At 48.9% G+C, this 27,380-nt stretch overlaps 2 protein-coding genes across 2 annotated transcripts in view; one reads left to right on the forward strand and one right to left on the reverse strand.

The window, feature by feature from the left end:
- LOC139216753 (migration and invasion enhancer 1-like) overlaps positions 1-27,380 on the forward strand; it is a 49,650-nt gene that overhangs the window by 4,600 nt on the left and 17,670 nt on the right. The window lies entirely within an intron of this gene.
- Positions 9,316-27,380, reverse strand: part of ngfra (nerve growth factor receptor a (TNFR superfamily, member 16)) — a 21,003-nt gene continuing 2,938 nt past the window's right edge. Inside the window, exons 2-6 of the mRNA XM_070847488.1 lie at positions 24,831-24,993; positions 21,191-21,553; positions 14,441-14,681; positions 13,534-13,736; positions 9,316-9,442 (exon numbers count right to left, since the gene is read on the reverse strand). Coding sequence (XP_070703589.1) covers positions 9,390-9,442; positions 13,534-13,736; positions 14,441-14,681; positions 21,191-21,553; positions 24,831-24,993 — 1,023 coding nt within the window. The 3' untranslated portion in view covers positions 9,316-9,389. The remainder of the gene's footprint in view (positions 9,443-13,533; positions 13,737-14,440; positions 14,682-21,190; positions 21,554-24,830; positions 24,994-27,380) is intronic.

The raw sequence follows: 27,380 nt of genomic DNA on the forward strand, positions 1-27,380 counted from the left end.
ACACATTGTCTTTTCATAAATAAAAAGTTTGCTATTTCTTTACTCTAACTATCAATCACTCTTTGGCAGTCAGAGGTGGGTTTTCTTAAGTCTTAAACTATCACGTTTACACACATCACAAACCAATAACACATCAAATCTAAATCTTAAAGCCTTTTACTTCCTGATCCACAACTGAGACCCCAGCATGATTAGAATATGATACCAGACCTCTCAGCACTCTTGGTCCTTGATCGACTCTTAAAAAAGGTTCAATGATCCCGACTATTTTGAGAAATCTACCATGTCTTCACTTTTGTGTTCCTTGCCTTGATATTAGTTGGCTCAGGTCAGTCACAGTGCTCTTGACGTTCCTTCTTCATCTAAAAGAACAGGTGGTGGTGCGGCTCTGTGTCCTCTCCACTCTCTCCATGTCAGCGATATGTGCCTGCTGGGTGCTGCTCTGTTACAACCAGGCCACAAAGCAGAGAATGTTTCAGTCAGGCAGCTTTTATTAACACTGAGCTGCCAACTGTTTGTTTATGCTCCTCCTCGTGTCTGCATGGGTTTCTTCTCACTGGCCAAAGACATGCTGCTTGATTGAATTAGAAACTCTGAATCTCTCGTAGGCCGATGCATGCTGGGATAGGCTCTATTGCCCCCCCATAACTCTGACCAGGAGGCATAGAAGTAACGAGGCAAAGAGACTACAGCCATGCTAGCAGCTCTGTGAGGCTGCAGCCTTCTTCTGGTGCTTTCTGCTAAATGCTAATGTTAAATTCTTAGCTTAGCATGTGTGCATGCTAACGTGTACATTTAGTCATAATGCAAAGTATTGGACAAACTGAAAGTTTGACCTACAGGTGGCATTAGATTAAAAGTTAAGGAATCACATCAGGAGGGGAACATGAATGTGTACACCAACTGTCATGGCAATTTGTCTCATTTTACTCCAAACCACTCTCCTGGTAGCCTGAGGAAAGCTCTGAGGATCACCACAGTTTATAGAGAGATATCCAGAGTTTATCTTCAGGAAACCGTGGATATTTGTACCAAATCAAATTTCACGGAAGACATTTCACTACAAGCCAAAAATATCAACCTGCTGGAGACTCTCAAGGAAAAGTCAGATGACCTCCAAAATCAAATGGATTCCTTCCCTGGGAACCAAGTGGACAAAATACAAAAACTATTAAACAGACGACACCACTTCTACATCTATTTAACAGCTTGCTAAGACAAAGGATGGAGGGATGAGAGGAATCATCTGGAACCAGAGGGCCATGGTGACGGGACAAAGGCCTGAGGGTCCTGCTGTTGAGGCACCTCATATCTTCATGCTGCACTCGTTGGTTCTTTCACTGGAAACTGAAGGAGCCAAAGGAGACGGAGAGGGTTCGCACTAGAATAGACGTGTTCTTTGTTCCTGATCCAAAATTACATTATGCTTATTGTCTATTGTTATCCAACAATGCTGTTTTTACAGCAAGTTGGCCTTTTAAAAGAATGGACTTGTCATTGTTTGGGGGAAGCCACTGTATTTGCCTTCTTCTTTTCAGGGACTCAGGAGGCGAGAGTTTGTAGGCCATGTCCTATTCTCTGCCTTTATAAGTGATGACTTCCTCCAAATAGAGTTTATTCAGGGAGGAGCAGACAGGAATGGAAAGAAGAGAGATAGCCGTTCTTTATTGTCTCAGCCCGAACACATGCAGGAGATAATGCTTTATCGTGGAACCGATTCCAGGTCCATCAGGTGTGGAGCTGATCGAGCAGTCGTCCTGGTGCAGATGCAGAAAGACGTGCTTTGGGTATCCAGCACCTCCGGCCCTGAGGAGAAGGCTCCATAGCAACCCCCCCCCCCCTCACTGGCTGCCATCTATCTTTTCTATCTCCTTAAGCCTTCCTTCCTCTCTCTGTCTTATCATGCACTCCTGCATATTTACAGCTCATTATTCATCAGAAACACTCCAGGTGCTGACTCGCCCACACATCCTCTTTACACATCTACCGAGGAAACACACTGGGGAACCCACCCAGACTCTTTACCGGCGTGCACGGGATGTTCAGTATTCATGTGGCATAGAGCTGAAAGCATCTGGGCACTGCAGCAGCAGCAGAGGGTCAATGCATGAAAAACATCCCTGGATGTATTGTTGTTGACAGAAATAGAGTCCATTACAAGGTGAGAATGGCAAAAAGTAATTAGGAAAACCCGAGTGCTCAATTCCCTCCACTGAAACGTCAGTTTTTGTTTGTCCCCCAGTCAGTGCTGGCTTTGAATACAGGAGTGAGGCTGCTTTCACTCTTTCACTTCATGTAACTGATATCAACAATGTTCTATGAAGCTCAGTTCAGTGTAACGATGTGAGATCACTTTACCTCGCCCTGTTTTCCTTTACATCATCAAGAGCGTTAAAAAAGTGGTGTGATGCCTGTGATCAGCCTCAGTCCCCCGAGGTGGTTTCCTCCTCCTCGTCCATCAGCTGTGCTGCCTCGCTGTGTGGTTCATACAGCTGTTTGTACGCAGAGGAAAGGCTTCATTAGTCCATGCAAACACTGAATGTACGTCTGTGTGAGCTGTCTGTCTGTTTGTCATGTACAAAGCCCCGGCAGGATGAAAAGCCAGGATGATTAGAGAAGTAAAATCATGGCCTGTCTGGCAATCTGACAGAGGAGAAGGTGTGTCAGCACAGTCTGATCATCGGTCTGCTTTCTGTTAAAAATAACCTCCGAGCACATGAAGCCTCATCATCAAGACGACGGGGGAGACCGAGACTTTTTGTCCCCCACTGTAAGGCGTTATAACGTAAAGCCAGGCATGATGGCTGCAGAGCCGTGGTCACAATGTCGATCACATGAAGAACAGGGTCTGTGTGATCGGGCTCCGGACCTTTTCGGTCGGAGGTTTCTGAGCAGAGCGCCGCGCAGCAGACACTCCTGCATGCTTGTCGGTGTCCACTGCCCTAAAAAATATAAAAGCTGCTGTCATTTTGATCAGGAAGCACCCTGGTGACAAGAGGGAATGCATTTCTCACCATATTTTAGTTGTACAAAAGGGCTGAAGGGAAGTTGACGTGAAAAAGTTAATTGGCCTTAAACGTCATCCAGAGCTGGTCGCCCCCCCACTTCAAAACTGGCTCTGGCGCCCCCGCTCAACATGGCTCAAAGTAATATCAGAGACAGACAACAAACTATGCACAACTTTTATTGTTGGCAGAAAGTGGTTTCCAGCTGTTCATGGTGGTTTGCTGCTCCGTCCTGTGGGTGTCACAGATTAACGTACCAACCATATTAACTGTGGTTTGGGTGAATGCTGCTCCATAACAGACAGTTACAGGGTCCCTGAAGCATCTGTCGGTTTTATGTACAGTAAATATGAATGAATAACAATGTGAATAATGTCTGAGTGAGCTTCACAGACTCACAACAATGACTCATTGGCTGGTACTGCCCCCCCACGCTGACATGTGAACTGGAGGATCCAGTGGTGGTCCAGCTCCGAAACCTTTATACTGAAATGGAAAGTTAGAAAACCCAACCGTTAAATAAACGGCTGGAGGACTGCAGCATGTTAGTTATATGTGGACGGGGGTGGAATCGGCTTATGGGACATGATGTGGACACAATGAGGACATTTGCGGACTCACAACATGGTTCCTTCTCTGTAACATAACATGAGGTCAGTACTGGACATGCAGCATCTGTTTCCTGTAAAGTCATTTTACATAAATAATAATCAGAATGAATAAATGTAAGTACGTTCATGTGAGGTTGTGTGTATGAATGTGCTCCTCTGGACTCACTGTGGTAACAGGAAACACGTGTAAAAATGGTTTCACACTGACCCTGCCTCTCTTATCTCTACACTAACATGTTACATACGTGGCCTTGTCCCTGTCATACTGTCACTTTAAGTTTGTCACCGAAAATCTGGAAGCAAATCTAAAGAGGAGCGGCTCCGTCACTCTGTGTCCACTACAATCAGAAAGTGTGTCCCTGCATAATCCTGCTGGAAACACTGTTCTGTTATTAAAGACCTCTCTGAGCGATTCTTTTAGTCATTCCTCATGCAGTGCAGCAACACGGCGCCTCCTTCAAGTGTTGGTGGAGCTCAGTGGAATGAGCTCTCTTCTTTTCCCAACTAACTCTGAGTCTGTCACCATCTGCCTGGTTACTGTGTTCTGTTTAGATGAATGAATTGAGCTGGGCATGAAGTACAGGGTGCATACATTACACTGACGGCCCCACTTTCATTTTTCTCTCTTGAGCTGAGAAAAGAGAAATAAACCTTCAGCCGGCCCTAAAATAATTCATCTCTCTGTTGATATGAGACGACAGTTGGGACCTGGATGTGGGCAAACTGGATCCCTCTGAGCCCCACGCTAACCTTTCATTAGTCAGCTACGATGTCCACACGACTTTACAGCAGAGCAGAACCAAGAAAACCAGATCCATGCATGAAAACCCACCGAGTGGCTGCAACAGAGCTGAATAGAGGTTTTTTAGTCATCTAAAACCAGAGTTAGACACACAGGAGTGATGTAACTAAGGCACAAAGGTGTTTATTGGAGGGGTAATTAGTCCTGTCATTAACGCCACAGGTTAATACAGTGAAACACAGATGGTAGCAGGGCTCTGCACACACATGGATGTTTGTGGTTCTGTGTGAAACGGGTCACGTTTCTACTCCGAGAGAAAACTCTTCTTCACTCCGTCTCCAGCTGACGTGCCTTCGACGTCCCGCAGCAGCAAGTGCAGCGATGAATTAGAATGAGGGTGACTGATGAGGGTGGGGAGGTGCTACAGGACGGGGCTCCCACGGCTCTCGTTCCTCTGCCTTCACACATTACCCCGAGTGAGACGGGGTGGTCCCCCTCTCTCCCCTCTCTCTACATGGGCAGCAGGCAGATGGGAGCCAGGGCTGGACCCCCCCACACCCCCCTCACCCTGCAGAGACCTGCTGATAAAGCCAAAAACAAGCACAAAAACATGACCGAGACCTCTGCAGACTGTGTGTGTGTGCAGTGTTAAATTCCTCTGTGTCTTCTATATTTATTTGTCAGGTGTTCAGATGTTTGGAGCTCGCTGAAAGGCCTTCACAGATCCCTCCTGCCGGCTCACGTTGTGTGCAGATGATTCAGCTGCTGTCCAGCGTTTGTCCGTGCAGATGTGTGTGTTGGCTGCTCTGGTCGTACCGCAGATTTGCAACGTGTCGACTTTTATCTTTCAAAAATGAGATTTACCATAAATGTTGGTGCCTCCTGCCTCGGGGACAGAACAGTTTCTCCATCATCTCTGTCGCCATTTTAAAGAGGAAGGACACGAAGGACTAACACCTAACGAGCACCTTTTATTGCTTTCCTTCTGTTTCATATGTGCTTTTACATGTACAGGACACATACACACACGTCTTTATTGCATTTATATCTCTCGCCGCTGTCGTTACTGCATAGTCAGGTTTATTTGTCTACATTCAGACTGTTGTATGTCTTCGTCTTTCTGTCACACAGGTGTCCTGGTACAACCGGAGGGGTTTTAATGTGTCTTTGCTTTTCCAACATTGTGCATGTCTGTTTCCTTTTATCTGGTTAAGTCCTCTGTTTTCTGCCAGTTGAGACGACATGCAGTCTTGATTAATCTTGACAGAGGGAAAAACATAGTTTGATTAGTGTCTCCATGTAAGTGCTCCCTGCTGATCAAATTAAAATTCTGCAGAATCTATCTGTCACCCCCATCTCAGTCCACTGTGCTGCGTTCAGGACGCCATACAGAAACCAGTCGGAGGTAGAAAAGCTGCACAGAAACATTTCAGCCTGCTTATTCACTTCTATCACATCCTCCAATGTGTTGTTACTGCTGTGAGCACTGCAGACATGTTGCTCATGTTGTCTTCTGATGTCCGCTGTGGTTCTCTGGACGCTTTATCAGCCAGGGTTCATCTCCTGTCCATGTTCAAGTGCTGATAAGACTGCGGGGAGCCTCCCTCCTGGTCCAGGGACACACATATGGTCCTGCTTTTCACTGCGGTTTGGCTGCTGCTCCACCGCTCCATTCTTTCTGGTTTCAGCATTTTATTTTCATTTGCTTGAGGTCATTTTCACAAATGCTCTTGGCTGTTTTGTGAGGAGGGAAAAAAACTTCTCATTTCATAATCTAACATCGAGTCTGAAACTTACTGTTGATGTTTCCTCAAGAGTACGAGGTCCATACAGTGAACTGTGGGAATAATGTGGATCAATTAAAATGTTTGTCAGAGCTCACTGAGGTTTTTCTCTAAATGTGTAGAACAGCAATCAATACTGAATCAAAGCAATAGTTTGACAGTTTGGGAAACATGCGTATAGATGAGGAGTTTGTTTAGTGTTTTACAGGAGGTTATGACACGTCACTGTTTGGTTAAGTCCTGATCCTGGTGACGAAAGTCTGGGAGATGACAGGAAATAGTTTAGAGAGATAACATGTTGATTAGTGAACTCTAGAGGTGCTGGTTGGTCAGATGTGTGTGTGTGAGTGTGTGTGTGTGTGAGTGAGTGTGTGTGTGGACACATCTTCATTCAGCTCCAAAGACAAACTGGACACACGATGCGATGACACCTCTGTTTATTGTGTTATAGATGTTCATCTCATTTGCACACATTTCTGTTTTTTACATTTTATAGTTTATTTCTGTATCTTGTATCAACTCTAAGAAATTCACATTTACACAATGCAGTTTACATTAGAAGGTAAGTACAGGTGACATTCAGCTACTTGGGGAGCAGGTCCTGATCCATCTGTGTCCAGGCTGTAATATGACAGAGAACCTGCTAGGGCACATTATGTGCACGCAGATGCACATGACGTGTCCTGATGCCTCTGACGTGGACGTACACGATGATCTTACTGTACATGCTAACCCTGTGCACAGGAGAGCCGATTCCTCACGACTAATAGAATACGTGAATTTTAAGTCTCAGGTGACGTATATATGTGTTGGTAATGCTACATGAGCCTATTAGTTGCCAGTATCTACAGCATGTTAGCATCCAGCGTGTGGTCACTGGCAGCCTGTTAACACTGTCAGTCTCTATGTGTTCATACAGTTTGCTTGAGTCTCCAAATAAACCATAAAATAAATGGAGAGAGAAAACCAAAGGTCTGAACGTAAAGACACCTGACGCTGTACACAGGCACTTGAGCTGCGCTACACTCTTTGAGTGTGTTCATATTACATCTAATAAGTGCTACAAAATAACATCGGTTAGAAAAAATACTGATTCCAAAAGTGTAATACCTTTATAAGAAAAGCCAACAGAAGAATTTACAACAGAATGAGGGCAAAGTTAAACCGAATCCCTACATGTGACTTGCATATTTCCGTGTATGTTGGGGTTGTACATTCTCACATTGTGTCTCACTTCTGAGAGAGTTAGTGGGTTCAGGGTGGAAGAGAGCTGCTGGGGGGCTGATTGGGCCTCAGGGGGCGACAGAGTCGAGGAATCTCCTCCTTTTTTCCTTCAAACCAACAATCTGGTCACTCAGTCTGTAGCAGCGTCTGATTTAATGTCACAGCGAGGATCAGGATGAATCACAACAGCTACAGAGCACTGAATCCCCCACCGAGTGTGTGTGTGTGTGTGTGTGTGTGTGTGTGTGTGTGTGTGTGTGTGTGTGTGTGTGTGTGTGTGTGTCCACGCAGCATGCCCACATCAACTGAGAAGCTGTGAGAAGTCCAGCAGCATTTTCTTTGTTTCTTTCGTGCTGCTGCGCTTCAGGATGAATCACCGCTGAGGAAAGTTTAACAAAGACACTGGCGACCATGTGACCTTGTGACCATGTGACCATGTGACCAGTCTGAGCAGCATCACAGTGACTCAATGACATGATCAATCGGCCTGTTTGTCACTAAACTCTTAAAGTCCAGCCAGCATGTTTTACATTTCTGTTTTACACCAGTCAGCTGCAGTGTGTTCATTATGGATCTTCTCACCTTCAAGGTCTGTCTTTCATTTCATCAGATGGTGAATCACGTCGCTGTTAGTTAAAAACATCCCATACTTTCCTACATGTGTCTTTTTCATCGTAACAGCGGCTTCATACGTGGACCTGCCTGCCTGCTCAGTGTCAGACTGATCACAGGTCTGCCCCTGAGAGAGAGCGTGCCCCCGTCAGAGTGACTGAAGCATCTCCTACTTTTACCAGATATCTGCGTCTACGCTTCTACACTCAATGCTGCTGCTGAGTGCTCTTATGTAGTCAATGTCAGCGGCCTCGGACTCGGATAAGGGATCTGTGATGGGATGTTGAGGCAAAGGAGAGGGCCGCGTGCCCCTCGGGTGTCTGCAGCATTAGTGCCGATGGGGAGCGTGAGGCTAAAGGAAGCTGAACCCTGAGGTAATTACCTAGGCTCTATCACGCAGAGAGAGAGAGAGAGCGTGCGGAGTGGGGGGGTGGTGAGCCGGGGACAGGCTCTGTCTGAGGTCAGAGTACAGACGGACAGACGGGATCGGTCTTTGTAGTCGCTCATGATGACATCACAGCGCCGAGCTTCGTCTTAGACACGTCAGCTGATCGCCCTACGGCTAGAGAGGTTTCTCACGGGGCCCCTTAGGGTCGGAGTCGGTCCTGCTGAGTCTGGGCTTGTTACATTAGAGGCATGAAAGTACTGAACCTGAACCCCCGGAGGCACTGAGAGGGCTCCGTGTCGAGGGCGGGGGCTGCAGAGTCCACGAGGAGAAGCTGCATCTGACGGTGCAGCCTGTCAAATGACGCAAATACTCAACAAGACAAAATGCCATGAAATGTGTCTGTGGTTAAATGATAAAAGAAGGAGAGTGAGGAGGAGTGACTCATGGCCGCCTGCTGCTGCTCCTGTCGCTGATGACAGCAGGGGTCTAATGGAGGGAATCCTGTGAGGGCGGAGGATTATCTGAGAAGGGGACGCCACGGAGGAGGATGAGAGAGGAAACAGGCTGGTCTCTCAAGAAAAAGTGTCTTTGATGGAGGAAGGGAATGAAAGAGGAGATAATGGAGAAGCTTTCTGCCTGTTTACCTTTCAGGCACATACGTTTCATAGATGGTAGCAGAGGAACTGGAGGGAACGCTGAGAGGGGCAGAGAGCTAAGCTGTCAGTCAGTGAGGATGATACTAGTGGAGGCAGCTCATACCGCCACACGCTGCGTCTCTAAGTATCAGCAGACTGACGCGGGGCCGTCCTGCCGCGGAGGTCCAGTCCAGACACACGTCACACGAGACGTCTGGACTCGAGCGGCCGGCGGCCCCGAGGTGCTGGAGGCCACTTCACACGTGAATCACACTCAGTTTTACATTCCCCCGTGGCCCCCCCAGCTTTCTTTTTGGTCCGCGGTTCACGTCTCCACTCTCCTCTCCCTGTCTTCAGCTCTGACGCCTCCTCCTCTTCCTCCTCTTCCTCAGACTTCAGGGGGGGGCGTGTCAGGCTGGGGGCCACCATCCACCCTCACCACTGCAGAGAGAGAAACAGAGAGATGTGAGGCTGCGGGGGAGGACACAGGTGATCTCTCATGAAGGCCGTTTTGGTTAGTTTCTGATTTCTTGGCCGAATGTTTTACATCCTCACATTCACCTAAATCCCCACATGGAAACCCTCTAAACCCCCTGATGACCAGCCTGTTCCCTGCCGGGGGCCCAGTGGTGTCACTCACTCATCCAACCTGTTAAACTGGAGCCATTAGCTGATGAGGACGGAGACAAACGCTCTCTATTCCCACAAACCTCTTAACCTGCTGCCCATTGAGGGGAGCCATGGAAACGGCGGGGGAATGCAGAGGCGTTTCTGAGAGGACCCCCAAGTCCGCTGGGTGTTTTCTGGTCTTTCTAAATGCATCCTTGTGCAGGGAAGTGTCCTACAAGAGGGTTTATTTTAAAGCTGTGGAGGAGGGGGGTTCTTTTGTCAACTTATAGCGTCACCCTCCCTCGGTTTCCCTTCCCAAAGCCCGTCTTTTTCCACATATGTCGCTGTTATAAACGCTGGGCTCACTCTCTTCCTTCCTGTGTAAACAGACTGTCGCCAGGCCTCCGCAGAGAGACGCTGACGCTGGCCAGGCGAGCCAAAGCCCCGACACACCTGTACGCCTCCACCTCAACCGGCTTCTCTCCTCATTCTGGAGGCAGCATGAAAATTAAACTACACGTCTGTCTGATGTCTTAAAGAGTCCCACCTCATCCCCAGGATCAGTTCTGAACTGTGAACTGTAATCACAGCTCAGCTTTGTTACCCTCCTCTTCCTCCTCCTCTTCTTTCTTTTTTAGTTGTCCTGATTGGACCCTGAACCACCAAACAGCTCTCAGACCTGCTGACTGGGACTGATTCTGAGATGGTCTCATGAACTCTCGGGGAAAAGAGACACTAGTTCTGTTTCACTAATCTGAATTAAAAGTGGTTTGTTTGTTTTGCTGCTTTACTAAAAGCTTATTTCATCACTTCCTCATTTCCAGCCCACACTGCAGGGACAGGTTGAGATCAGCGGGACACGGACTTCTGTCCGACGCCTCCACTCACACTCCGTTTGGACCGTTTTTGGAGGACATTGTGTGAGATACCATGAACTTCTCCATCCTGTTGGAGGTGGAGGTTTGGCCCTCAGCGCTGTGTGACTAACACAGTATGTAACCCAAACACAGTCACGGAGCTGCTGGCATCAATCACCTTCCTCAGTTTTCCTGCTCTGTTGTCGCTCTGCTTTGCCTGATCTTCACCGTTCTCCACATGTGGTGGAACAGGAACACTCAAAGGGGATTTTTACGTCTTAGTCTAGTTCCTGATGCAGATCCATAGTTCCTGGAACGCACTCACAAGGGGGGGTTGGGGTTTAGGGACCCTTAAGCACCGACATCCATAGACATGAGCGTTCTGGACCCGCCCCCCCCCCCCCCCCCCCCTGAATCTGTCCATGTTAGAAATGAGAACAAAAACATTTGACTTCAGCCAGCTGTGCATGAACAGAGGAAGCTGAGATCCAAATGTTACCAGCCCCCCCTGATGTGGGGGCCTGACAGGGAGCCATTCACTGTCTGCTACTGAAATCTAATTAATCATTCGTTAGTGACTCAGCTACATTATTACTGTAACCTGCAGCTGCTGGATAATGTTACACACTCTGAAACATCCTTTCGTCCCCTCAGCCCCCCCAGGACTTTATTATTTCCCTTCGGCTGTAAGACAAAGACCAACTACTGATGTTGTCTGTCATCTAGGATGTGCTGGTGCTTTTTGCCTGAATTTGCAGACTGAGGTCAAACACAGGACAGAGATGCAGGACGAGTGATGCAACTGAGGGCTTAGAGTTTGTTTAAATTTTAAACACATCCAATATTCAGACAGGGGGGCAGGCAGCAGAGGTGGGGAGGGCTGAATAGAAATAGAAAGTTCTTTTTAATGGAGATGAGTAGACGCCCTTTGTGTGGGAGCTCTCACCCCTCAGCACTGACTCAGGCAGGGAATACCCTCTCTGAATGTTGTCAGTCAAAACACGAGACACTTTCATGGCCCTGCTCCTCTTTTTAAAGGCTTATTTGACTTGTTTTGATCGGAGGTGTTCCCACTATTTTAGCCTCCAGTAAAATATGGTTCGTTGGAAACAGGAAACCCCCTGCGATTACGGTGGATTTATGGAGCTTATTCTCACCCTCTCGCATCTAACAGATCCAGCACGACTGCTTTTGCTGCCTCTTTAATGGCTTCCGCACCCGCAGACAGTGCTAATGCCAATTAGCACGTGCTAAACGCCGATGGTGGACCAGGCTCTGAAAGGCAGCGAGAGCGGCCTGGATACCGTCTCATAACACCTGCTAATGAGCCAATCAGCTCCAGAGGCGACGGGGTTAACGGGGCAGGCATCTCCTCAACAAACCAACCCGAGCTGCTCCTCCTGAAGAAATTCCCTCTTTTCTGTGACATGCAACAGCCTTTGCATTTGTTGAGTGGAAGAATGGAAAAGGAGACTCAAACAAAACACAGAAAACAGCATGAGCCTTTCCCAGGCCTCATTAGAGAGGACACAGTGGTGGGGACTGTTCAGGGAGGGTTTATCGGCTGTTGGGTTTGTTCGCACATTATTATTCCTGAATAACCATTTCTAGGCTTTACAATAACTGGCAGTGAGGAAACATCTGAGATCCTTAGAGAGGAACGGGGGGACGGGGGGGCACGAATGGCTGAATGAGTAACGAGATCATGGCTGAACCTGAGACTTCCCCTCCTCCAGGTAAAAAGCCTCTCAGCTTTATGAGTATAGATCGAGTGTGAACGCTGGTTTCATCTCCTTAATGCGAGGCAGTCTGATGCTGGGGGAGGATGGAGGTCATTCCTGCACCGCCTCCCTCTCTGTTTAAAGGTTATACTCTTCTTCTGCTCGGATCCACACTCTGTATGTTGCATCAGTGTGATGGGGGGGGCAGCTCTGTCTGCACAGATGTTAGAAACATCACTAATAACCAGTCACCACTATTACTACGACTGCTCAAAAATCATCAGTGTTTTGTCTCAAATTATTGAGGATTATTATCATTGAAGCTGTGAATTCAGCGGCTCTCTGTACATTATTCCCTGAATTAATTATTTGTATCAGTAAAGATTTGCACATATATGATTAATGGCAGCACAGACACACCTGTAACAGCCACTGACACTAAACCTGCTCCTCTCTCTCAGTGAGAGAAGTAACACGGTAAATTGCTTTATAATAGATCAGTAGTGCATAATGTTGGTTTTATCCCTCCAAGCCAGACATGATCTCTCAAAACCTTTTAGATTGTGTCTGGTGTGGAAACGGCAGACAGACAGCAGGAACACTTCAGAGTCACAGACACAGACACAGACATGGAGCAGAGAGCCGTGAAGGCAAATGTAGATCAAACTGTGCTGCTGTACACTACAGGTGTTACATGAGCTCTTCACTAAGATACAAACGTCTGTTAGCACTTCATAGTTTATGGCTTACGTCAGCCAGACTGATACTTAAAAGGCTAAACCTTTCTAATGATCAGCCATAACATTCATGTTGGGACGGGGCCTCACACTCCTAATCTCCACGTTCCTGGACTCTAATGCATCACGCATGTAAGATCCTGGCTGCTCGGTGTTCGTGCTGCACAGAAACGTGTCTCCTCTGAGTAACAGGCTCACACAAAGCTGATGTGGTCGACAACGCTGAGCGAGAGGAGAGCGGTACTGAGGAGGGGTGTGTTCACACACCTTTTTACACACCGCTTGTTACGTGAGATGAAAATAAAGTTGTGGGCTTTGGTCAGTTCCCACGCTGACCAAGTAACATGTGGTCACTCACAAGTTCTTCATTTAATAGGTGTTATTTTAGCAAATATGCCGACACACCTGGGGGAGTGTTTCAGTGACGCTGGGACCGAACTCCACATCAACGACCTCGATTCAGTTCTAATTTAATCACTGGACGTTTTAGGCGTCATCACAGTAGATGATCAGGAACCACTGGGTTGGACTAGACTGCACAGGTGTACCTAATAAAGTGAATTCAAATGAGACGCTGAGGTGAAGCAGGACAGAGTGCGTGTTCTCACCGATATGCTCCTGTGAGCGTGAGGGTGGAGCCTGGACCTCGGCCTGGGCCTGCTGCTGCTGCTGCTGCTGCTCCTGCAGACTCTGACTGTCCACCGAGATGCCGCTGTCGCTGTGCAGCTTCTCTCCCTCCGGCGTCACCATCTGGTTGTTTGTAGCCGCTCGGTTATTGGCCGCCTGCTTGTTCTGTTTGCAGCTATTCCACCTGTGGAGAGGAGGCACGTCAGAGGGGATAACGACCAATAAATACAGTGTCAGATGTTTGGATTTCACAGCAGCCATGAAACAACCATACATAACTGTTGTCAGGTATTCAGAGGGAGTGAAGTGGGGACGACAGCCTCAGGCGGCCGGTCTACTTTCATGAAGCTGGTTCTACGTTAAGCTTTTACCTGGACGGGTCATTTTTGTCCTTTCCAGAGGCAGAAAACACCTGAGCAGAGCTGTGAGGGATGGGTTACACCGTGTCTCTGTGGCTCTGATGTAAGCTGCATGTGTAACTAACTAGATTACTACTGACGGTGGCCTGTAGTAACCAGGGGGCTCTGCGTCATGAGGGACGCTGGTGCTGGATGCTACCAGAGTTCAGGCTGACGTTAGCAGCTCTGTCGTCCTGTTTAAGGGATGAAACACCGAGTGTGCAGCTCAGCAGCTGGCTCTCAGTCTGTTAGCACCATGTCAGCTGCTTCACACAGTTTTCAAGGCTGCATCTAGTTTTCAGCTAGAAATGAGGAACCTGCTTTAGTCTGCCTCCATCTGAAACAACCCCACTGTGAGAGAGACTCACACTGTAAACTGTGTGTGTGTGTGTCACCCTGACAGGCCTGAGGAGCTCCATCACTGCCCCCCCTCCCCGTTCAGCTGAACCCAGCTGTGCTAATGTCTGTGACCGCACGGCTCCGTTCTGACCTCTTAAAGACGATGTAGGCCACGAGGCCCACCACCACGGCGGCCAGGATGGAGCAGTAGATGGGGATGAGGTTTTCATTGAGCCCGTGACCGAGGAAGCGAGGAGAGCCGGCGCTGGACGTGGTCGTCTCCGCTCCCGGCAATGGGCTGTCAGAGCCATCGGGGAAGAAGTAGTTAGTGAAGGAGGGTGGAGACGGACCCATGTCGGAGGTGGGAGAGAAATATGTTGGAAGGAGAGGATCTGTAATGGAGGAAAATAGAGAGAAAGAAGAGACAAATGAGAAGGAAAGAAACTGTGAAAGAAACTTAAAGCACCCAGTAAAGCATCCTCATGCAGAATGGACCACATCAGAACATAACACTGTAATTATTGATGATTATTGTAATATATATATCAAATGAAGGGAGTAAAAAGTACTACAGTGACACACAAGTAGAAAGCTGCACAAAATGGAGTTCTTATCTTGAAGTTGTACTTAATTTCCTGTAGTAGTAAATTTCCTGTTGGCTCACTAACATTTGCTGATTAAGCACAGATGATGGGGCCACATCGACAGTTAAAACAGGGTTATTACAGCTCATCCTCAGAGACATCTGATGGAAACATTCACACTGGAGGAAGGTTTCCTCTGGGAAACATGAACGTCATCCATCCGTTCAGAAGTTTCAGTGTGAAAACAGCCATGAAGCAGCAGAGCGGCGTGAACATCCACTCTCCCCCCGCTGCCACGAAGAGGCTTCGTCATATCATGTCTGAGAGCTTGTAGTCGTGCAGCTCGGAGTCACCGTGTCCCCGACCAGATGTCCTACACATGCAGCAGCTGTTTCTGGTTCTGGCTCAGTTTCTGCATGCAGAAAGAGAAGGAATGTTCCACGACGAGGGGGGCACATATCTGTCACCCACAGCACACCCCACCCCAGGCCAGGGCTCTGCACGCCAGCTCCCTCCTCCCGACGGCCCATCTATGTGATCTCCACTCAGTGACATGAAGGCCACATGGATCAGTGCAGAACAAAGTCGGGGCTTTAGGGAGGTCAGCTCTCTGAGTGTAGCCTCTGCTGAGGCTCGGTGCTACTGGGTGGGTCTGCTTTCTGTCACCGCCGCGCCTGGAGCGCACACTCATTTTCATCAATTGTCCTATTTCCTGTTTTGCTGTGAGCTCCATTAATGATTCAGTGTCATTTCAGAGGTGCAGCAGCACCGTGCTCTCTCTGGCAGGCATGACCAGTCCTGAGCACAGTTTATCCATCACATATCCCCCCCCCGGGTACAGCACAGCAGGCTGAGCAGCGGGCCTGTCCAGCCAAAAAGCCAAAACCAAACTCCTCAGGGCTCTGCAGCCACCTGGGGGGGGGCAGAGCTGATCATGTGACTCCCAGCAGAGCGTGAGGCTGCTCCTCGTTAGCTTCATCCCAGCGCTCATAGGATTAACCCCTTGGACCCCCCCGGCTTCCTTCAAGGCCAAAGCCAGTTGTTGAGTTCCTCCAAAGCGCGACGGATAAACTCAGCCTTCGTTCTTCGGCACACTTCCTCACTTAGTGCAGCTTGGCTACAAATACAGAGTCACCGTCCAGTCTACAAAGGTACCAAACACACGAGTACATCCACTCCTCACACCAGCATCAATAACTCATCTTAAACACGTTAGCTGTTTGATATCTCAGCGTCCCAGACTAAAACAGATCGCTCAAAGGTTGCTTCACTCAGCACATATACACGCACACACATATTTTCTCACCTCCCTCCACTGTCATCCAGCTCTGCACAGACTCTTCATCTGATTTGCCATTACCCCGACCCACTGAGGTGAAAGAAATTTCTCTTGTGCTGCTCGCAGCATTGAAAAATGACATTTGAATAATTCAACAGCAATGTGTCTCTCCAGAAACGATGCTTTGGTTTCTGTGGATCTTCCACAGACTCGCCGTCAGTCACAGCGTTCATCTGAGCTGAAGATGTCGACACTGACTGGAGCTTTGTTTTTCCAAAGACATGCTGAATCTTTTAAATGCCACTTTCATTGCTTTTAGCACCACAGTTTTCATTCACTTCCACTCTAGTGGCAGATTTCTCGGAACCTGGAGAAATAAACTCTGAGGCACAACCAGAACAGACGGTACTCTGACAAGGGGTGACGTCCATCATCATTAGATGAAGAGTTTTGGGGATGAAGTTGATGAGGAGGTGGCTGTGATGTGGACAAAGGCTGTCTACACGTATTTTCTCTTGTCTCCGATGAGAGTCACATTTCTCCACATTGATTTGTTGCATAATTTCGACTTGGTCACTTGCTGGAAGAGTCTGAAGGGATCTTCAGGGGCAACTTATGTGGACACATCAGGAAGTTTGATTGTCGCCAGGAGTCCTGCTGGACTGCACGTCTGCGTGGTGATGACGGGGCGTTCCTGCCTCCCGCGGGAGAGATTGGTTTACTGAAACGGTAGAAAATATCTTCCACGGACAGAAAAATGCAGCACATGTGCTCTCCATACTTAGAAACACGGAAATAATGCAGAGGCCTATTTAAAGCGGCACTATTGATTCAGATGGGTCTAAAAGGAGACGGAGCTCAGAGGACTGGAACACGGGTGTCGGTATTACATGCATTTCTTGACCTTTCCGGGGACGTAGTCAGGTTTCCTCAGCTCCACTATACATCACCCAGCTAATGCACGGCTGGCTAACGGTGTTACCAATGCAACACGAGTAGCAAATAGAATAAATTGTACATGGAAGGTGTGAAAGTGAGTGAAAGTGTGCAGACGGTCTGGCCTTGAATTCCGGTTTTTATCAGAGAGTTTTACAGCCTTTCCTTTACCTCTGAGTGCTGCCAGTCACCCAGCTAGTCTCTCTCACGTGTACATCTGCTGTAAACTGTCCTCCTCCTTCTGAGCCACGATGAAGGCTCTGCCTCACAGCCCTGACTCACACGGCTTAAGTACAGTACTCTACATCTTTATCGTACCCCCCCCCCCCTCCTCGGCTGTAGAAAACATGGCTGGCTGTAGACCAAATGGGCTCCAGAGGCTGCATACCTCAACTGGAACAGAATGGGAGCTTAGAGGCGGCGGTTGAGCTTTTACAATTTCATTTTGGCTTCAGTGGGTTTAAAACACTCTTGAAACAAAATAAAACTGGCCCTGAGTTTTATGAGCATGGGGTGTGTGTGCAGGGAGATGTGTTTATTAGCGGGGTGTGGACGAGAGGGGGAGAAAAAAAGATTTAATTTTTATGAGCCATTGAGGTCTTTATGGTGAAGTTAACCCCAGGGTCCTGTACGGAGGTCGACGTCTTAGCTGCTGCCAGTTCAGGGTGGAGATGAGCAGCTATCAGGCGCAGCACGTGGACAATGACGTCTTTATCAGCCGCCAAACACTCGGCCTCTATCTCAGTCCGCCTCACATCCATCAAACACACACGGACTGCAAATTATTCAAGTCAGCACTCTGTCTTCTGTTCGGGAGGGTTAATAGGAAGAGCGGAGGGGGGGCAGACAGTGAGGCAGAGTGTTGGGAGAGAGTGGGGGGGTGCGGATGAACAGAGGAGCTGCTGTAAAGTGCTCTGATTAGCAGGAGTAATTATACTGCAGCGCTGAAGGCCCTGAATGAACACTGGCCACCTTCCACCACCACCAGCCCAGCCGCCCCAGAGCCACTGTGGGAAGAGATAGTGCAGGGGGGGTGAGCTGACTAATAAAGAGAGAAGAAGTCTGTCTTTTTCTGTTTTTATCGGTCCCTCTCTTGTTCTCGAGGACAAACACTTCACATGCAGATCTACTCAGCGGGAGACGAAGGACAAACACCTTCAGTCAAAGATGTGGGACGTGTTTCCAATTCCACTTGAGAGAGGTTCACACATGTGCCGAGTCCAGAGTTTAATGAAAAATGGAAAAGTTAAAGCTCACTTGGCAGAGGAAGGAGTGTCCATGTGCCGTGTTAGCCTGCTATCAGCTGGATCGATCTGGGATGGATAAAGGGTGTTTGTGTCTGAAGCTGGAGAGGACTGACTGTGTGTGTGTGTGTGTGTGTGTGTGTGTGTGTGTGTGTGTGTGTGTCCTGCAGACAAGTGTGGGTGCTCATAGAGGTCATTCAGCGAAACCTGAGCATGAGTAGAAGAAATCCCAGGACTCATATCGACCCCTCAGCATAGAATACCAGCGCAGCACATATGCTGCAGCTCTCCGTCTGTTTCCATCTCTGTTTCTTTCTCTCCCTCTCTCTCTCCCTCTCTGTTTCCCTCTCTGTTTCTTTCTCTCTGTCTCTCACTGTCATTGGATCATGTCATTGACACTCAGTGACAGCTGGATATGAACTGGAGATTTGAAAATGCCTCAGTCATGTCATTCTTGCCATGTGCAGTGGACAGAAGACAGCAGGGTGGGAATTCAAAATGTTTGCTCACATCAAACACACACAGACAGGATGAGAACGGCAGAGAAGCAGCTTCCTGTTTGCTGCAGGAAACGTGTCTGAATACAAAGCCGTCACAGACCACCGCGGAGGGCCTGGAAACACCATCACCACCACATGTGACGGCGGCCATTACCCACAGGCCCACTGGTGCTTTGTGACAGGGCTCTCCTTTCAAACGGATGTCCCACTAGGTCAATTATCGTGCCGTCGTCCCTCTCGCTGCTGCTGCTTTACTGAGGACATGGAGGGTCAAAGGTGACAACAGCTGCATGGGTGGGCGCTGAGCGGGCAGCCAAAGGCCGCAGTGTGACCGACTGTACATCAGACATGTCCAGAATACAGTATAGATATGTTTCCAGGGGCGGGGGGACGGCCGTCCGCCCTGTCCTGTTACTGTCTGACAGAATATCATAGTTTTCTTGGAGTTTAAAATCATAAAATCTGAGAAATGTCTTGCAAAATTTGACCCGTTGACCCTCACTGCAGAAACAAAATGCAGAGCCAAGCAGAGGCCAGTGTTTGAACGTCTTTTGTGTTCATAATGAGGGTTGTGATGATTTATTGATCTAGATAGAAATCTAAATGTAGCGTCTTTGAAAGTGTTCAGTACTCGCTGAAGGAAAGGTCCATGTTAAATCACACCACTTCCACCTCTCCTGCTGGGATCCACTCAGTCCACTCCTCCGCTGCCTGTCAGTGCTACTACAGTCTATTAAAAGAGGAATTTACACCCTCCGTGCGATGCCACCACATCCACTGGACTAACTGGGTGTTGACAGGGTGTTTTTGAGGCTCATTAACTTGGTAGATCCAAATACCTGCCAGTGCCTGAGGCATTGGGTTCAGAAGAGAAATACTGCAGCTGGAGTTTAAATCCCAACATCCATATCAAAAGCTGCCATTGAACTGTTCATTTGAAAGTGGTAATGCACACAGGAGATCGATTAAAGGCCCTGCGTTAGCAAGTGCTCCTGCTATTAAGCTCTTAAAGCATTTAATCACTCAACAACTTAAGTGGCTCTTTGGTCAAAGTTTGTGTAAAAGAAGGAAAGAGACAACGGCCACTAACTTGTGCTGTTTACTGAAGATGTTGAGCCTTTCGTTAGACTTCTGTCATCAGTATTTTACCTCCCAGATTTAAGCCCTGAAGACCCCTGATGAGGTCGATTTCATGCCTCGTGTGGTCGGAGAGAATTTACAGCTTCCTTGGTTAAAAGCTGCTTCTCCTCGACTCGCTCTGTGTTTGAAGCCTTCTGCTTTGTGGGAGAGCAAATTATTCTCTGTGACGACGCTGCAGTAGTCTTTGACCTTTGAATGCTAAAGCTTTCAGCTTCCTGGTATTTGAAGAGCGGGCCGGCAGGGACCTCTGACTGTGACTGAGACACGTTCGATGGCTGCAGCAGCTTTGAACCTCCTGCCTGTGGACTGTGTGCTCGGCTTTAGTTCTCTGCTTTCACACCTAAACTGTTCAATGAAACTCTGGTGCTTTGGCTGTTTGGTTCAGTTGGTTTTGGTTGTCGCTAAATAAAGACATCAACCAGGCAGACGTCAGACCTCAGCTCATTGTCCATCTCGCTGCTATCGGCTCTTCACTTTGCTCGTCCACATCCTAGGGAGAGCTCGTCTGCTGTTTAGCTTTGACTGAGGTCACATCACATTGAACCACAAACAAACTGCAGAACCCAGAACTCCTTCGTGACCAAAACGTGACCCCAGGGTCCACTGGGTCTCAGTGCACCCATGCATGTTTAGAGTCCACTTCAGCAAGACCCCACAGATTTTAAAACCACCCAATGAACTGCAAATGCAGAGCAGAAGAACGACAGGACAGACAGAAGATTTGGGATTTTAGCATGAATACAAATCTATGTGTCTAGCGAGTGCTCCATTTACCTGATCTCATGTTTAGTTTTATAAGATCATTTGGTAATCTGATACCTCAGAAAGTCAGAGAGGGTTTAAAATATCATCATTAAAATAGAGCTGTGTAGCTCTGCCACTCCATTAGTGCTGGAAGCTTTCTGTCACTCATTATTTAGGACAGATGAGGTCCAGCTGAACTCTTTGTGACCAGGAGAGAAAATAATCTTTTCCTCAATTAATCAATCAATAGTTTGGCCTTTAAAATGTCAGAAAATGGTGAAAAAATCATGATATTTGGAATCACTCGTTCTGTCAGTCAGTCTGAGCATCCGATGGATCGACACTAACACGTGTCTCTTCTTGTTATTTGGTGCGGAGCTACCTGAGCTAAGGGTGTGAGGGCGACCTGAGCTAAGGGTGTGAGGGCGACCTGAGCTAAGGGTGTGAGGGCGACCTGAGCGGGGGCAGACTTACTGTGACAGACTGAGTCGCTGGTCGGCGTGCACTCGGCCAGCTGGATCTCGGTTTCGTCATCACAGATGGTGCAGGGCAGGCAAGGGTCCAGGGAGCTCTCCCGGTCAGAGAAGGTGTCGTCCACACACTCCTCGCACATCGTGTCGTGGTTGTGCTCGCAGTGAGCGTACACCCCCTTGCCTGCTGGGCACACCGTGCAGGGCTCGCAGAGGCTAGACCTCTGGTTGAAGAAATAGTTGTAGTTGCAGATGCAGATGGCGTCGTTGGAGTCGGTGCAGGGCGTCTCCATGCGCATGAGGCCGGTGCACTCGGTGCAGGGCCGGCACTGCTCCGTGTGACTGTAGCTCTCTGAGAAGGTCTCACCTGCACACGAGAGGACAGGAGCAACAAGAGAAGGGCAAAGAGTGAAGGAGGTCAGAGGATGGAGAGAGCAGGACAGAGGAGGAGATAAACTGTGAGTCTAATGACATTAATCATGTTTACTGCACATTCATTAGAGGGGAGGACACATTGATCCACTGAGCCCTCAGTGATTTGTGCTCCGGGACAAGAAAGGTGCTCTTGTTGGGGAGCGAGTCCAAAGCCTGCTGTGCTCATTCCGATATTGATCGCAGTGTGTTTGTGCTGCGCGAGTGATCGGCTTTAATCTCAGTCACACTGATGCACAAGATGAAGACTTTTTACATTCCCCTGTTTTTGGTTTTTTCTGCAGGGCCGTCTGCATCAGGAGGAGGTGATGACCCCAAATCAGTTTATTGCCACAGTCAGCGACGGTAATCTATTAATCTATTGGATCCGGATCTTCATGTACAATTATTGTCACATATGATCGGATGCCTGCTGCAAAGTTCAGGCTCAACAGAGGCAGCTTGGTAGACAGTTAAATGAACAGAGCGCCTGCTTCTCTCTGAGCTCGGTGCCTCTTTGACTCACAGTGAAATAAAAGTTCAGGACTGTACGACAGTGAGGGACTTTTACACAACTCTTATCTGCATATGCACGTCTGACTGACTGTGTGTGTTTTTCACGAAAACCGCTGACTGGGAGTCGTGCTGAGCAACAGCATGCTGTCAGTGTGAGAAGCCCTGCAGCAGCGTCCCAGCTTGGCTTTGTGTTGGAAGCAAACAGAATGAAGCTCCAAACACCTTGTAAACAGCAGCAGAGCTGAGACAGAGGCTTCACAGCGCAGAGGCAGCCGAGCACGCCGGGATTCTACCTTCTCTCTGGAGGCAGAGGGTCTGCGGGAGGACTGACCCTGACGGAGCGATCCACACCTCTGAGCTCTCCTCATTCATTTCAATTAGCCCCCCCGACTGCCTGCTAGTTTTAACCTGCAGGCATGAGCCCCTTTCTCGTCCTGTGTGTCTAATTTATGTGTCGGTGCTTTCATGTGGGGGCTAAAAACAGACAGCAAAAGGCCAGGGAGAATGAGGGGGGGTGTCTTCTTTAATAAAATATGATCCTGGTTCTAATTGTCCCCATCTGAGTGATGCTCAGCTCCTCTCAGCAGTAAAAGTGGCCGTTGGTAAAGGGATGTGGCTACGGACGGGGGGGATGATGCACTTAAAATGTGCCACTTCAGCCTGTGCAGACCCCCCCCCTCCCACACACACACAAACAGTGATGTGTTTGGGCCCCATTAGTGTCATCAATAATGTAGCTGTGGACGGCCTGAAGCTCCTGATCACCTCCACAATCAGCACTTTAGTTGGAGCCCTCAGCGAGGACGGCGTCCTCAGCACGTCAGCCCCCCCCCCGACCCTCTGCGTGACGGCTTTATTTGTCTTTCTGAATGTGAAACGTTTTTGTGAGTAATTATCGCCCTGCTTCACTGGTCGGCTCAGCCTCCCCCAAATTTGAAACAGGTGTTTAGGATATTAGCACAGCGGTTATTAGAGGACCAAAGGAGGCTGTAGCTTCAACACTTCCTCTTGTTTCTGGGCTGAGCTTCAGCTCAGTGCTTCCTGCGGGGAAACCTCCACCCCCCCTCCTGGACTGCTGATGTTTCAGCGGTCGTCAGATGAGGCTGTGATTCTACTTCCTTCCTCTTAGAGCCCTCGAGGACTCGTCGTGTTTCCTCTCAGTCTGCAGGATTTTCTGAGGGCTTCACTCACCGTCTGGTCTCCAGTGACAGCACACAGGAGTGGAGGAGGCTGATGAATATTTCAGCGCTGCTGACGCGGGCACTCGTCCCAAGCGTGAAGAGGGGGGGGGGGTTACACTGACAGGAAGTGGGGAATTAAGGCAGGTCATGATAAATAAAGACTCCACCATATTTACCCTGAAACAGGAAATGGATGTGCCAGTTTACCCCTCAATTATTCAGTTGTGCACTTTAGAACATGTATTTATAGCGTCTGTTTCAGGTTGCTTCAGAGTTTGAGCCTCTAACTTCCACATAAACCCCGACGTCACAGTCCAGACGGCGTCTCCCCCCAGACTCCAGGACCTCCACTCATCCCGTGTCCTGCTCCTGTCAGTCACATGACCCGTCTGACGGTGACCACGCATCACCTGAACCATCACAAGTCCACTTCCTTTCTCCTTCATTCTTCCTGTTTCACACCCCCACCCTCTGTCTGTCACACCTGTTTCAGGTGAAACTTTGAGGTTTTCTACCCTGAGGCGCTCTACCTGTAGAGCACTGCCCCCCCCACCCTGCATTAAACCTGCAGAGTGCTGAAATGAGCCAGACTGGAGGTTCTTGGTGACAAAACACAAAATGATCGTGTTGTGTTTGCAGAAAAGAAGCTTTTGGCGTTAAAAGACTCACTCAGCAGCAGCGGCGTGCTGTCTGAATGGATTCATGCATAAATCAGTGACTGTCTGAGCACAGTGAGCGTGTGTGTGTGTGTGTGTGTGTGTGTGTGTGTGTGTGTGTGTGTGCTACGATCCTCCTGGTCCACACAGCAGTGCTCCTGACCTCCTCTGTGACGTCCACAGGCTTTTCTGACACACAGCAGCATCTTAAAGGGCAAACTGACTCTGGAAGAACTGAACTGGTTTGTTAGCAGCGCTGCTCGTCTTCCTCGGCTCTTCGTCGTCTCTGTGATGCCGCAGCGTTGGCTTCCTGTGGATGGAGAGCTAACGGCTGGTAGCCCACACACTTGTCTCTCGGGACGCTTCACACAAACTGGACAGTGGAGCTTTTTTGGCTTCAGCGCCTTTAACGTCTTCCTGTTTGGAGTTCAGAGCCTGAGCTGCCGTTAGAAGCACAGTTAGTGAGAGCAGAGACAGAACCAGTGATGGAGAGACCGGCTGCTGACGAAGAGCAGTCGCACCGCTGGGATGTTTCCACGTGTAAACACTTTTCAGGAAGAGGAGTTTCTGCAAAGTCAAGATCTAGTATTTGGGGGTTAAAGGTTCCTTCTTCAGTCTATTAAAGGGCCAGTGCACACAAATGACCTCTTCTGACTGAGCAGGTTTCAGTGGAAACACATTACAGCAGAGATGAAACGTGTTTCTGTTATTTCTCGTGTATTCGAACCACAAACAGACCTGAGAACAGCTGGAGCGTCACATTTAAGACTTTACTGAGGGAAGTTTTATTCTACTATTATTTTTATTAGTTTTATTAATATCAGGACGTTCTTTAGGAGTGTGTGTGTGTGTGTGTGTGTGTGTGTGTGTGTGTACTCACTGTCCAAACACTGGGCGCAGACCGTCTGCTTGGCGCCACACTTCCTGACCACGCCCTCCCCAGGTGGACACTCCAGGCAGCACTCCCCGCTGCTGGTGTACTGACCCGAGCTACACGGGAGCAACACCGCCCGCTCCGTCTTAGATGCCAACGCCAACGCCACCTGGGACAGAGGGACAGGCTGTCAGAGCCACACACACACACACACATATCTATACATACAGATATATATATATATATATATATATATATATTAGACCACCACCCAGTGGAAGGTGTTTCCCTCCACTGCCCTAAATTAACAGTATTATTATATTTTTTTAATGTCTGTAATGGTTAACCCTCCAGTATGTGCAGCTCTTTAATCAGAATGATGTATTTGAAATGATGTATTTGAAATGTCAAAGGAATCTGGAGTAGAGGAACTGATGGACTGGACAAGTCAAAGTCCAGACTTGAATCCTATCAAACAGATCTGGGATTTATTGATTTAAAAGATAGATCACACACACATTTAATCCAAAGCAAGTCTGTGGGAACAGATAGGAACTATTTGGAGCTCAATAACAAAAGAGACGGTCGAAAAGTCCATGAAAACAATCAGGGAGGTCAAACTAGATGTTAAGATTTCTGGTTAAAATATGTGAATAAGGATAAATAATAATACAATGTTTCATTTGAAACAAGTTTTTGACAGATTTCTAAAATATTTGTGTTTTTCTTGTTTTTATGACACACTGTACATTAACACACACACACACTGCTGGCCCACTGCTAAACACACACACACAACAATTGATGTAAATTGCTGCCAGGTGTGTGACCTGCTCCTTTAATCCGACCGCCATCAGGATTCATCATACATCACTTGGTCTCCACCTCTGAGAGACAGTCTGGACCCCAAAACACCTACAGAGCAGATCTGAGGAAACACCTCCATCACTGGATCAGACCGTCCTCACTGACTCATGAAGCTCAGACAGGTGTTTTATCACCTGAACACCTGCTGCTGCTGTCTGTCTGTCTGTCTGTCTGTCTGTCTGTCTGTCTGTCTGTCTGTCTGTCTCTCCCTCACTGCAAAGTCCTTAAATGTCTCCTGTCTCCTGTCTCCTGTCCTGTCTGCTGTCTCCTGTCTCCTGTCCTGTCTCCTGTCCTGTCTCCTGTCTCCTGTCCTGTCTCTTGTCTCCTGTCTCCTGCCTCCTGTCTCCTGTCCTGTCTCCTGTCTCCTGTCCTGTCTCCTGTCTCCTGTCCTGTCTCCTGTCCTGTCCCCTGTCTCCTGTCTCCTGCCTCCTGTCTCCTGTCCTGTCTCCTGTCTCCTGTCTCCTGTCTCCTGTCCTGTCTCCTGTCTCCTGTCCTGTCCCCTGTCTCCTGTCTCCTGTCTCCTGTCCTGTCTCCTGTCTCCTGTCTCCTGTCTCCTGTCCTGTCCCCTGTCTCCTGTCTCCTGTCTCCTGTCTCCTGTCTCCTGTCCTGTCTCCTGTCTCCTGTCCCCTGTCCTGTCTCCTGCCTCCTGTCTCCTGTCCTGTCTCCTGTCCTCTGTCTCCTGTCCTGTCTCCTGTCCTGTCCCCTGTCTCCTGTCTCCTGTCTCCTGTCTCCTGTCCTGTCCCCTGTCTCCTGTCCTGTCTCCTGTCCTGTCTCCTGCCTCCTGTCCTGTCTCCTGCCTCCTGTCTCCTGTCCTGTCTCCTGTCCTGTCTCCTGCCTCCTGTCTCCTGTCCTGTCTCCTGTCTCCTGTCTCCTGTCCTGTCTCCTGTCCTGTCTCCTGCCTCCTGTCTCCTGTCTCCTGTCTCCTGTCCTGTCTCCTGTCTCCTGTCCTGTCTCCTGTCCTGTCTCCTGTCTCCTGTCCTGTCTCCTGTCCTGTCTCCTGTCTCCTGTCCTGTCTCCTGTCTCCTGTCCTGTCTCCTGCCTCCTGTCTCCTGTCTCCTGTCCTGTCTCCTGTCCTGTCTCCTGCCTCCTGTCTCCTGTCTCCTGTCTCCTGTCCTGTCTCCTGTCTCCTGTCTCCTGTCTCCTGTCTCCTGTCCTGTCTCCTGTCTCCTGCCTCCTGTCTCCTGTCTCCTGCCTCCTGTCTCCTGTCTCCTGTCCTGTCTCCTGTCCTGTCTCCTGTCCTGTCTCCTGTCTCCTGTCCTGTCTCCTGTCCTGTCTCCTGTCTCCTGTCCTGTCTCCTGTCTCCTGTCTCCTGTCCTGTCTCCTGTCTCCTGTCCTGTCTCCTGCCTCCTGTCTCCTGTCTCCTGTCTCCTGTCCTGTCTCCTGTCTCCTGTCTCCTGTCCTGTCTCCTGCCTCCTGTCTCCTGTCTCCTGTCTCCTGTCTCCTGTCCTGTCTCCTGTCCTGTCTCCTGTCTCCTGTCTCCTGTCCTGTCTCCTGTCTCCTGTCTCCTGTCCTGTCTCCTGTCTCCTGCCTCCTGTCTCCTGTCTCCTGTCTCCTGTCCTGTCTCCTGTCCTGTCTCCTGTCTCCTGTCTCCTGTCCTGTCTCCTGTCTCCTGTCTCCTGTCTCCTGCCTCCTGTCTCCTGTCTCCTGCCTCCTGTCTCCTGTCTCCTGTCTCCTGTCCTGTCTCCTGTC

This window comes from Pempheris klunzingeri, chromosome 17, assembly GCF_042242105.1.
Source record: "Pempheris klunzingeri isolate RE-2024b chromosome 17, fPemKlu1.hap1, whole genome shotgun sequence".
Classification (NCBI taxonomy): domain Eukaryota; kingdom Metazoa; phylum Chordata; class Actinopteri; order Acropomatiformes; family Pempheridae; genus Pempheris; species Pempheris klunzingeri.